Raw genomic sequence first — 13205 nt, 5'->3', positions numbered from 1 at the left:
GTAAATTGCTCTTGTTTCAACCCATGTTCTTTACCTTTCATGCCTGCAATTCTCTCCATCCCACCACGGGGCCAGAGATGGGAGACTGAGTTAAGAAACATGTAGTTTGGAGTGTTTTGGTGGGAGCACTAAATTGGGGTATTTCACTGCTAAACCACAACAGCCCTGTTTGGCATCCAGTGTGGGGCATGAAGGGTTGAGATAACAATAGACTTGAGCATTTGTGTAGTTTATGGGTGTGGTACCTGACCCTGTATGTGCCTCCATATATGCTCTATATGCTCCTCACAATGTTCTGTTTCAGAGGAGGGAGGAGGATCAGGATTGCTCTCTTTCTGTACTGTGTGATAGCAGCTTATGACATAATAACATCAAGGGAAGTGAGGGTTATCTGGGATGTTGTCTTGGTTTGAAAAGACAGGTGTCTGCTAGGGAAGGCAGGAGCCTCTCCTGAAATGGAAAATATAAAACCCCCCCCCAACTCCAAATTGCTAGAAATTTTAAATTAAGGGGCTCTTGTGCAAAAAATATAGGAGCAGGAAATAACAGTTCTTTAATAGGGAAGAAAAAAAAAAAAAGATAAAATGAACAATGCAGTAAACTAAAACAGTCAGAAACAGAGTCAGAACATGACCTGACACCCTGTTGGTCAGGGTACTGGTAGCAGTCCAATTGGAATTGTGGCTGCAGTCCTCCTAGAATATCAGGTGTGGTTCTGTTGGAGCAGGGATCCTGTAGAAGGGTGTAGTCTTCCTCTGAAGATCCAGAAGAAGAGAGCAGCTGTTCCTCTGGGAAACCCAGTGGAGAAGCCATGCTGGTGTTCCAGAATCTCCACATTATACCTGAGTAGGAATGCTTGGCTCCTCCCTCTGGGCAGAGCATCTCACAAAGGGATGCTGTAGTTCTTATCAGTCCTGGAGTGACATTCCATAGCCTGTTATCAGCAGATGTCTCCCCGTTTGTGGAAGCAATAAGGAAAACCGTCCACTTAACAGAAGACAGCTGCCATGCAGAAGGTAAACAGAAAACAATTTGCTTGGCAATCCAGGACAGATACGTATCCAAAGCTGCTTTTCTACCCTTATCTCAGGGAATCTTCTACCCTTATCTACTTTTGGGAATACATTAATAATCATACCCAGCCTGTGGGAGAACAGCAGTGGATTATTTTTCCCGTGTTTTTACCTCCCTTTTCTCCTTCAGACAGCTTGTGAGAAGTTTTTATTTCCTTTGGATGTTAAGGAACACATGTTCTTATTGTTGTCTAGAATGTCTCCTCGGTGTGGTTTAAACCATATTTAGGGTCAAGAAAGAGATTTCTAGGAAGGTCATTCAAAGATTTGATCTGAGTGTGAGTAGATTTGAGTGTCATAGAATATGGGAGAAAATGACACTCTGTGGGGGAAAATTCTCTCCAAATGGTTTGGAAGTTCACCCTTCACTCCTGAACAACCACAGGACCCTAATAAACGGATAGAACATTTGCAAGGAAAATGCTGGGGCAACTCCATAAACAAGCAACTTATTGCAGTGTTCTGGACCCTGCCTACTCTTTATTGGACACAGGTCAAGACAAGACAGTGCCCTCAGGGAAAGGAGGAGGAAATCAGACCAACTGGCACCATAACCACTCAAATTGCAGCTGAAACAGGGGAACACATGCAGGTAGCAGCTGCTCCTATACTGCACAGAAGTTGAAATCCAAGACTAATTCTGTTTGTTTCATTATGAATGAAGAGGAATCAGGACCTTGTGGAAAGATTGTCCAAGACTTTGGACAGATTTGAAAGCCTCAAGAAAGTTAGAGACACCCATGCCCCACCAATGCAGACTAGATCCTCTGCTACCAGGAGCAAGTGCCCCGCTGTGTGGAAAAGGCAGTACACACAACGAGGTAACCTGTGTTTTCTCCTGTGTGACTACAGAGAAGACATGAGGAAGAGGGATGGAAAACCCACCTCTGCCCTGGCCACATGGGTACCTGAGCTGAGAGGAAGAACAACCACCACAGGAAATTCTTCAAGGATAAATGCCTCTTCAGTTTCCACTGGACAAGTACTCAGAAAAAAACAAAAGAGATGTTGTTACTTCCAATCCTCTTGAAGTTCTCCAGTTTGTATTTACAAGAAGCCAGCAACAAATATTCTGAGGCCCTGCCTCTAGCCAGGGGGAGGAAAAGGGCAATCAGATCTATTGGACTGTGTGGATCTCATGGCCTGGCAATTGAGACCCACAGGAGTATAAAGTTTTAATTGATACTAGTGCACAGTGTACCCTGATGTCATCAAGATATGTAGGGGCAGAATCCATCCTTGTCTCTGTGGTGAGAGGGAGATCTCAACACATGACTGTACTGGAATCTAAAGTGACTCTGACTGGGAATGAATGGCAAACACACCCCATTGTGACTGGCCTGGAGGTCTCATGAATCCTTAACAGAGATTGCCTCAAGAGAGGATATTTCAAGGACCCAAAAGTCAGAGTTGGGCTTTTAGGATAGCTGATGTGGAGGCAGAGGAAGTTAAAGAGCTGAACACCTTGCCTGGACTCTCAGAGAACCCTCCTGCTGTGGGACTGCTGAGGGCAGAATAAAAAACATCACTACCACAGCAGTGCATCATTGATAACACCACACCAGCCGGGACTCTGAACCCCAGCCATGAGATGGGTCCTGAATTGGAGATCCGGTGAGCAGCCAGCAAGACTCACTCACCCTTTAGTAGTCCCATATGGCCAGTGTGTAAGTGCAGTGGAGACTGACAAGTGGACTGTCACAGCCTGAAGGAAGTCACACTGCTACTGACCACTGCTGGAACTTCACTACAAACTGGAGTCCAAGGAGCAGAGTAGTGCCATCATTATTGCAATTTTGTTTTTCTCCTTTCCTTCAGCAGAAGAGTGAAGGCTACAGTTAGCTGGAGGGGCATTTGGTACAGCTGGAGGTGCTCACCCCAAGGGTGGAAACAGCCCCTTTATTTGCCATGGACTGACCCAAACTGCACTAGAAAAGGCATAGCCTCCACAACACTTGCAATACATTGATAACATCATTGTTTGGGGAAACATAGCGGAGGAAAATTAGAGAATTAGGAAAATTAGAAAGAAGATAATTCAGATCATCCCAAAGGTTTTACATGACAAGAGGCACATTGTCAGTTTAAAATGGATGTTGTCAACAAAACAGCAGCTATGTCCAGAACAAACAGCTAGAAAACCCCGTGAGCTTTCCCTAAGTGCTGTGGAGTTTTGGAGTATGCGTATTCCAGATTAAAGTCAGATTATACATCCTCTCTATCATGGGGCAGGAAAGAAGAATGGTTTTTAGAGGTCTTGAATAGCTACAAGCTTTTGAGTAAATTAAATAGGAGATTTATGCAGTAGCCCCTGGGCCAGTCAGGACAGGACAGGTTGTAAAAAATGTGGTCTACACTGCAGCCAGGGAGAATGGTCCTTCCTGAAGTCTCTGGCAAACATCTTCAGGGGAGAGTAGAGGACAACCACCAGGGTTCTGGAGTCAGGGACACAGCAGATCTGAAGTGTGCTACACCCCAACTGGAAAGGACATGCTGACAGCTTATGAAGAGGTTCGAGCTGTTTTAAAAGAAACACAGCTCCTCTCAGCATTCTGACTGCCAGCAAATGTCTGGATTTCAAAGAGAAGTCCCTTCCACACATCATCCACCATTCTACATGGAATAAGTGGATTGTACCAATCACATTGTGACCTCAGGAAACCACAATTGCCTAGAGATCTTGGAAGCCATCGTGAACTGGCCCAAAGTGAAAATTTCATCATCAGAGAAGGAGAAAGTGAGAGGCTGAAGATGTCCCACAATATAATTGGCTGAAAGAAAATGAAAAGTACTATAATCTCTCTACTGATTTTTCCTGCCATACTGTAGGGATACATTGAAAGTGGAAAGCTACTGTAGGGAGTTCTACACAGCAAGTCACAGAAGATATTGAGGTAGATCATGTCAAATTGCAGAGCTGAAAGCAATTCAGCTGGCTGTAGATATCGTTTAATGAGAGAAATGGCCAGCACTCTCTCTACGTTTACACTGACTCAATGAATGATAGCAAACTCTCTGTGGAGGTGGTTAGATCAATGGAAAAAGATCATTGGCAACACAGGTCAAAAGCAAAGGCCACATGGTTAATTAACACCTGTGCCTGTACCAGTTTAGCTCATCCTGCCTAAACAAAACCCATATACTGTAGAAGGGGATATAGTCTCCGTGGTGCATATGAGGAATGTTATGGAAGATAGGTTGAATAGTCCTGCCTCAAGCAAAGGAAAATCCATCCGTGGGACCTGGTGGACTTGGAGGATAGAGGGCCAGGGATACACGATGTGTTACACAAGGGGATTTAATTTTTTGTGTAAGAACAGTCTGTAATGTTGAATTGTATAATATTTGTTGCTGAATGACACTACATACACACAGAGTATTCCATAACTACCAGGGACAACAAGTATAGCCAGTTCCAGATATACTAATTGTGAGTTCCTCACGTAGCAGCCAGCTGACAGCACACCAGCCCTCCTGTGCTGGAAGGTCTAGGATGGGCAAAACCCACAGTCTTGGACTAGATGAATTTAACAGACATGTTGGAGGGACAGCCGTTGACTATGGAAATTATACCTGTGCTCGTGCATGTATACACACACACGTGTGTGTGTGTGTGTGTGTGTGTGTAACTGGAAGGTGTCAGATGGGCAAGTCACAGATGATACAGAGATGAATCATGTCCTGGTTTCAGCCAGGACAGAGTTAATTTCTGCAGTAGTTAGGAGAGGCAGGGCTAGGAGTTGGAAGTTCTTCTAAACTGCTGCACTCTTAGCTCCAGGGGTGCGAGAAGGGGTCCCTTTCCAGGCACGGCATGGCCAGTCAGGTGTTGTCAGGGGTGGTACAGTTGTGAGCACTGGCATGAGAATTGCTCAGCTGCTGTGAGCTTTATAATTGATTCTGTAGCTGTTCATTTTCTTATTTCTTTGCTGTTTCCAGTATATTGTTCTTATCTCAGCCGGTGATCTTTACCTTTTGTCCATCCAATTCTCCTCTCCATCCCCAGCAGAGGAGGCAGAGGGAGGACGGGTAGTTGAGCATGGTTAGGAGTTTTTCAGTGGGAAAACTAAATTGCTAAATAACATTCCTAAGACTCAACAACATGTAAGTCTAAAAACAGAACTCCTGAGGGCTGAATATTCAGATAGACATATGACTTCATGTACAAGATTGTATTACTGACGCCATAGTACTTTCTAAAGGCTTAAAAATATTAAAAGTAAAACAGATGGGTTAGTCCTTCACAAAGATCAAGTATTACTTTCCTTTTAGAAGACACATGGGACCACTGTCAGAGATTGTGATATAAGGACAGCTAGGTAAAGGACCAAAAAGTGGTCTTTGAAGTCTAAGATTCATGTTTAAAACATTTTTCATATAGTAAATACTATGAATAAGATCAGAAAAACAAAGTCTTGAAGTTCAAGGATTGTAAATAGAATGAGAGAAAAATTTATTGAGTTTCTTTTTAGTTTCCTTTAGATTTAATGAACAAACAGTAGCTAAATTTGTAATCATGCCTCTGTCTTCTTTAAAAGTGTCTTTGATGATGGCCGCTGTGTTATGCAATGTCCCAGGGGAAAGTTTGAATTCAAACAGCACTGTCACTTGTGCCATCACACCTGCCTGGACTGCAGTGGAAGTGAACCTAACAAATGCACCACTTGCGGAACAGGTAAGCAAGATTTCATTTTGCCAGCTTTTCCCCCTCCCTTGGCCTTCGAATTCCTTTTTCCCTCAGCTCTTAAGGGCTAGTTGTTAGATCAAATAAAATGAGTAGTGCTTTTACTACCAATCTGTATCATAATCCTCTTGTGACTCTGAAGGGAATTGAACTCAATTTTTTTTAAGTATAGGAAAACACATCTCTGTATTGTCCTTTCAAGTTCATGCATTTCCCTTGGTGTTTTTTTTAATAGGAGCTATGTTAACTGAAACTGAAACAAGAAAAAAAAAACAACAAACCAAACAAACAAACAAAAAAAAAAAACCCCAAAACAAAACAAAACAAAAACCCAGAAAACCTTCATAGCCTGCTTCTGGAAAAGAAAGCTCCATACATGCTTCCCCCACCCACTGCACAGGATGTGCTATACTGAAATGGAGCCAGTTTGCTCAAGCAGGTAGGGAGCCAGGCTGCTTTCCTAAGCATCTCTCTGGGAAAGGCTAAAAAATAAGTGTGGTGGGTTCCACTGGAGGAACCCAGAGCAGAATGTTGAGTCCCTAGAGTAGAACAAACAGGGTTTTCAAAGAGAAGCTTATCACCAACACATATTTTTATAGATCTTACACTGAGAGGAGGGCTAATGTAGTTAATTTTGTAGAAATTCCAAAAAAAAACCTCTTCTCCTTTGGAAATTAAGTTTTAAAAATTATTTCCTATTGTCTCTCTAATATTTGATAAGCAAAAACCTGAAGCTATTACCAGCAAGTATGTGCAACTAGTCTGAACTGTGCAACTAGTCTGAACTGTCCTTGGAAATGAGTATTTAATATGTAATTTATAATAAAGACTAATATTTTATGAGCTGTGTTCTGAGGGTTCACAATGGATTCACAGCCTTTTCATTTCAGCTGCTACTTCCATTTCAGTCCTAATCAACAATAGCATGGACTTTATTTAGTAATAAGAATGTAAACTGCAAGGAAACACTAGCATGGCATTAATTAGTCATACTGATGATAAGACTGACTTTCTCACTTTGGGAAATGTGACTCAGTGTATGAAGTTTTCAAATGGAACTTCAGGTCTAATGTGAGACCAAGTCTGTATTATTGTTCCCCAAGTCTCTCCCTTATGGAGGACAGCAAGACATATTCTGAATTTCTGTGAATCAGGAAATTAAGATGCTGATGAGACTCGCACCCTAAGGAGGCCAGAAAATTAAAGATTTGTGCATGAAAAGTAAAATAAATAAAATTAAATTTGTTTTATGGTACATCATTATTGACTAGTAAAGCTCCTTTCTCTGCATTTCCAAAAATAAATTCTGATAAGCAAATTCTTGGTCTGCAGTTAAGGCAATGAAATACACTTAACACAGTTATATATGTAATTTCTACTGTAGGGCAACTGATTAGAAGTTTCCCCATGCTGCGCACGAAGTTATATGTGTTTTCACAGGCTTGACTCAGCAGGACTTGGAGGAGGAGACCTCCCAGTTCTCATGCATTAGAGAATGTTTGTGCTTTAATAGCTAGTGCTGCACATCTGCTATTTAAATTCAAATCTAGATGATTTCACTGAGTTAAGGATTACAGTTTAATCTTCTAGGGACAGATTGACTCTTTCCAAAGGTGAAGTGGGCCATTTTGCTTTACAAATAATAATTGTACATTTGCATGTACAATGCATTACAAATACTTGTTTGTCCTCTGCAAGAGAATTCTGTGATGGAAAAATCTAGGGGTTTTTTTAATTAGATTGATGGATGTAAAGAGTAATTGTTCTCTAGCTTGACATTTTACATGCCATAAATCCCCAGGAATGTGAAAAGATCCTGAAACTTTTATACATCTCATTTGGTGTAAAACTGTAAAATTTAGTCAGTGTCTCTAGTGCAGGACTATAGACCCCAAATGCCCTCCGTGCCTGACAAATTTTTCCCATTTGTTTGCCGCACAGACAGAAGAGGGGTGGAACGTTTCCTGTATCATGGGGAGTGCAGAGACAACTGTCCTCCGGGTCACTACCACTTGAAGCATACCTGTGTGCTTTGCCCTGCCCACTGTGAGATATGCCTGAACTCCAGCCACTGCAAAAGGTGTTTCAGAGGCTACTACCTTACTCAAAATGTGTGTCAGAAGCATACTTGTAGAGCAGGTAAGCATCTTTCAGTAAGAGATAACAAATACTCTATTGAAATTGTTACAGAAATCTGCATAAGCATATTAAAAAATGTTTTGATATACACAGTCTTCAGACCATGGCCTGAGGTCCTCAAATTCCAGCTCTGACCCTCTTCTAGTATCATGTTCTGGTAAAGTAAGTGTTTTCCTCAAATTTAGTGGGTTATGCAAAAACAAATGAGAAAACAAATTTCCATGAGTCTTTCTGGTTTTTTATATTTGAATCAAGTTTATTTCCAGGAACTTGCTGAGTGCTTCCAAATGTTGCATTATCTAGAATTAAACTAATGATTTGCAAAACACAGGTGAAGTCGAAGATCCTGACTCTGAAGACTGCATACCATGTTCAGATGGATGCCAGAACTGCAGACAGGGTAAATAATCCATCAATCAACCTCATTGTTATTCTTAAGTAGGGAAAATTCAGTTCCCCTCACTTTGTTATTAGCTTAAGTGCATGCTGATGAGCAATTAGTCATTGGTGCAGGTGGCTTCTCACCAAGTAAATTACATACCATGCTATATTTATTTTTGAAATAAATTTCTAAAATTTATAGTCAGCATAAACAAAAATAATTTTCTAATAATTTAGCTATTAAAATTTGCAGAACTTTTATTTTTTTCTGTTTGAAAGCCATACTCAAAGATTTACTGACTTTCTAAAGCTATTAAACTATCAGACCCAGAATTTTCTACACCTCAAAACAGATTGCCACCCTGTCCTTTTTCTTCAAGGATATAGACATAAGGACAATCTTTAAATTTCATTCAAGAGCAATTTATTACAATAATTGCTGCTGCCCTAAAAAATTCCTTGTATACATTTCAAGGTTGGTGCAGGCTAATTCATCCATGTGCAGTTCATTTGACGTTCCTGTGAAACAGAAAAGAAAGGAAATACACTGAGTTGAAAATGCAGCCAGCAGTGCTAAATAAAAAGAGGGCTTTGGGATTCAGGTGGAATCTCAGCTTCCACATCACAAAGTGCTTGCCATGTGGCTGTTGCAGCTGCCCTACAGTTTCAGGGGGTTCTCCTCCTATCCAAATATCCAGAGAAAGTGAGACTGTTCCTAAGAAGTCAGCAAGTGCAGTGGGTGCAATCATGGGTGAACACTTATAGTCCCATGGAAGTCTGTTAAAGAGGTGTGGCACTCTCCTCCAGGCAAGCACAGATTCTGCTTTGTCATGTTCCAGAAGTGGATGTACAAATATGGATGTACAAATATGCCCTTTCCATAAAAAAATGTATCCCTCACATTCAGAGCTGCCATCCACGGCTGGGACATTTTCCGGATTTGAGTTACCAGTTCTGCAAAACTTAGCACAGTATTGGCATGCCATTGTCTGCAATGAGCTCTAAACCATAACTGTCTGTCCAGCTCTTATTCTGGCTACACTAACTGGCATACCTAACTTACCATAAGATAATTCCTTCTTTCTGCCAGTTGTCCGATCTAGTATGTGATACCATAAAAAATTTCCTGTGATGCTGGTGACCAGCCATTCCGTGTGAGTCCAGCCAAGCCTAAGGGTTTCCTCTGTGACTACAACTGCCCCTGTCAATATTTTGAATGAAGAGGTGGTTTTAACATGAATGCAACGACACTGTGGTCTCCTTTTTGTATGGTGTGTTATCCAGATTCATGGCAGCTGCCTGCTTGGCGGAGGGGAGGAGAAGTTAAGGGAGAGTTTATGTTTCAATACCTGTTTTTATTGGTGCTACCAGATGTTACTTCCCCATGCTAATAGTTTTTGTGGTTTTTACAGTGATTGTGACTTCAAATTATTTGTTTTTCTTGTGAAACTGTGTAGTGGCAATCGGTGTTTTGAATTAGTTAGATATTTGATATGTATGAATAGCAATTTTTAAAAAATATAGTAATTTCAAGTGACTCAGAGGAAGATTTTCTTTGTTATGAACTTAATAGGTGTGCATAAGGAGACTGTAAGGCTGTTCATGGTCAGCTGGCATACAGGAAAAGGGGTTATACTTGTTTCACTTTTTCCTGGGAGGATCACTCATCTCTTAAATATTAATAATCCATAACATTTATTACATATTTTCAACTACTTGCACTCAAAGTTCTGATTTAAAAGAGGCATTTTAAGAGCTTCAATGATCAAAAAAATTGATGTAGGTAAAAGAAATACTGAATTAATTTTCACTGTTGTGTAAAGTCAGAAGTATTAAAATGCCAGAGTTTATTTACAAGTATTCCGTTAAGGAAAGCCTTTGGTGCTCATGATGCATATATTACTGAGAGTCAGATATTGGTTTACTGTTCTACTTGGAAGAGAAGAACAGTAGTGGCCTAAAAGCACAGTCCCAAGCAGACTTTGCAAACTATAATGTGTTCTTGAAATAAATCAGAATCAGAACCTGTAAGCCTCAACTTAAAATAAGTCAGGTAGCTATTGTAGATACCTATATCTGTCTACATTGTATGGTAAATATTTGCTTGTATTTTTACTCTTAACATTCAGTGAGTTTTCAGGCATATCAACAACTTCATTCATAGATAAGTTAAGTATAGTAATGGCTTTCTCATGTCTAATCAGAAAGATGATGTATTTAGAAACTTTCATTTAAAAACCCCTGAAGGACAAAAAACTTTCATGTCTGTCTCCCACAAGAAGTTTATTATTTTGCAAGCTTTAGAGAAATTACACTGCCATAAAAATAACTTACAATACTAAAATTTCAAGGTGAGAAAATAAGGAATGTGCTACGTTTAGTTTCACATCTTCACAGTCTTTCTACAGACTCCATTTTAAAATTAAGTGGATGGTGGAGGGTCTTGCAGTCCCTTTGTCCTATCTTCCCTTTAACACAACTGAATTATTTATTCTAGAATAACTTAATCTATTCTGTAGAGAAGGTGCAGGAAAAGTTCAATACTATGAAAATTTCAGGTAAAACTGCAGTGGGGAAAAAAAGGAATGTAGTAATCATAGCAATTTGAATAAAAATTTCCATAGTTCACATACTGAAAAGTAGTTGTTCATATAAGCAACTGCAAATATACTTTGTGCATATTTATGGATCCTCAGCTGACTGAATACCATTCTCTCATAGAAAGTCATTCTGCACCTGCTCCTTCTGAAGTGCTTTAAGATTCTTCAACAAAAATTCCAAGAAGTAAAACCAATTAACTTCTTCAGTTTATACTGAGCCCAAGGAGACTTACAGAAATTTTATTCAATTTAAATTCTAAACATTCTAAACCAGCAAAATGCAAATTATTCTCTTACTATCTACAAATTACAAAGATTATTATATTTTTCTCTTTTCTTGTCGAGAGAAGTCTAGTTTTTAGGAGGAATACATAATCATATTAAGATAACTGAATTGCCTGTTTTCCTGCTAGCTTGAAAGAGTTTTGCTCAAAAAATCATTTTCACAAGGCACCAAATAATAGCTCAAACCACCACCTGCAGTCTCTGGCAATGTTGTGCTGCTTTGCACAGATATGATGCATATATTATAAAATTAATAAAAATTGCTTCCATCTGGCATGATGCCATATGCCAGCAGAATAGAGCAAGTCTGCATGGGCAGTCTCTCTTTTTTGACCAGTAGTGACTACATCCAGATTAAGACAGAGGTATCATACTTTTGTAATGGTTTCATACTTTGCATCGCATATCAGGCATTTCAGAGAAGAAATTAAAACCCATACAGTAAGTAACACTGCAGGTTATTCTTCACCAGGTGTGAGGATACTAAAGTAGATATTGTTTGTTTGTAAGACCTCCTGGAATCCTCAAGGAATGTAGTCAAATCTGTTTGGTTTCCTCCAAGTTTGGAGTAGGTTTTGTTTTAAGGCACCAGTGTGGCAATATATCCTCACTGTATCAACACTGAAAGTCTAAGAGCAAAGATAGGAACTCTGAGAGAGAGACTTAATCAATGACAGGTAAGTCTCTGTAGTTAAAATACAAATTATGCTTCCTTTTAAATTCAGTTAATTATTTTCTTTCTGTTTCACTTCATTAATTAAGAGGCCACTCAAATTTTAAGGATATCAAGAATCTTTAATGGTCACAGGTACCATTCTGCCTGAAGACACTGACAAGTCCTGAGATACGTTGATATGAAATTTGCCTTAGACAGCGCTAATCCCCAGAAAATCTACAGTTTTGTGTACACAGTGTCCAAACAAGTGCACATTAGAGTTCATCTCCTCTCTTTGTCCTGCCGACATGCTCAGGGGTGCCCTTGGCTCTGCTCAATGCCACAGGAGCCTAAATTGTCATCCTTATGCTCAACTTCCCACGAGACCTGAAAGGCAGACTCTCGCACAGGCACAAGCCAAGGCTTAAGGGTGACCTCAGTATCTATGTTTAAATTCTCTAAAGCTTCAAACACATCCTTATTTCAGTGCAAGCAAACACAAGCACAATATTGGACAAAGTGTCTAAAAAACTGGATACATCACAAATCCACATAGCCAAGACTGTCTTTATGATACCTTATGCCTTTGGTACCTCAGCTCTTATAACCCAATTTTGGACCTGCTGAGTCTACTTTTCAGAGCAGCAATGAATGATTGCTCCCTCTGATGCAGAAAGATGGGAGCTGCAGCTCTTCATTACCTTTGACCATTAGCTTTTGATTAAATTTTAATGTTTTTTTTTTCTGGTGGGTGCCAGTAAACATCATGAAGTCTACAAAATTAAATCTAGTTTCCTCAACAAAAGCAGCTTTTGAAAGACAAAATTCTGCAGCAAAAAATATTAAGGAAGAGATTTTCTTTATGACATTGCAGCGTTTACCTTCCACCTCTCAATATAAGTTCACTTACTCACATATTTAGATAACTACAGGATAGCATTCAGATTTTCTCCAGACTATTAAAACCATAATGAATGTCAGACATCTTCTTCAAAGTCAAAATTTCCTTTTTAGAAAGCCTGTTGCTATAAGTCAACACCTAGAACAAGAGAAAAAAATAAGGTAAAAGCATAGATTCTGAGCCACTTATAGTAATTATTCAAAGAGAATTTCACAGTCAATAAAATGCAAGAACATAAAAATCTTGGCTCTTATTTCTTATGTCTAAAATACAACATGGGGACTAAAGCGTTTTCTCAAATAACTTTAGCTCTCTCTCTAATCATGCAATATACATATGCCCTTTTGCACTTACATAATGATTAGACACCAAATGTGTATACCTTTGAAGGCGAAAAGTAACAAACTTCTCTGACATGCCATATCTACTGGCTTGAATATACACATTTCACAAGCAGAAATTGCCACACCAGTAACTAATAACGCTAAGT

At 39.7% G+C, this 13205-nt stretch overlaps 2 protein-coding genes across 4 annotated transcripts in view; one reads left to right on the top strand and one right to left on the bottom strand.

The window, feature by feature from the left end:
* The window catches only part of PCSK5 (proprotein convertase subtilisin/kexin type 5), a 228560-nt gene that overhangs the window by 183609 nt on the left and 31746 nt on the right, over positions 1–13205 (top strand). Inside the window, exons 22-24 of the mRNA XM_064403772.1 lie at positions 5609–5745; positions 7696–7893; positions 8225–8293. Of these exons, the coding sequence (XP_064259842.1) occupies positions 5609–5745; positions 7696–7893; positions 8225–8293 (404 nt within the window). The remainder of the gene's footprint in view (positions 1–5608; positions 5746–7695; positions 7894–8224; positions 8294–13205) is intronic.
* ARSK (arylsulfatase family member K) overlaps positions 8141–13205 on the bottom strand; it is a 55966-nt gene continuing 50901 nt past the window's right edge. For all 3 annotated transcript variants that reach the window (XR_010352642.1, XR_010352643.1, XR_010352644.1), the window contains one exon: positions 8141–12853. The gene's annotated coding sequence lies outside the window, so the exon portion shown is untranslated. The remainder of the gene's footprint in view (positions 12854–13205) is intronic.

This window comes from Passer domesticus, chromosome Z (assembly GCF_036417665.1).
Source record: "Passer domesticus isolate bPasDom1 chromosome Z, bPasDom1.hap1, whole genome shotgun sequence".
Taxonomy (NCBI): Eukaryota; Metazoa; Chordata; class Aves; order Passeriformes; family Passeridae; genus Passer; species Passer domesticus.
The sequence above is the reverse complement of the archived record's forward strand: the minus strand, read 5'-3'. Positions and strand labels throughout refer to the sequence as shown.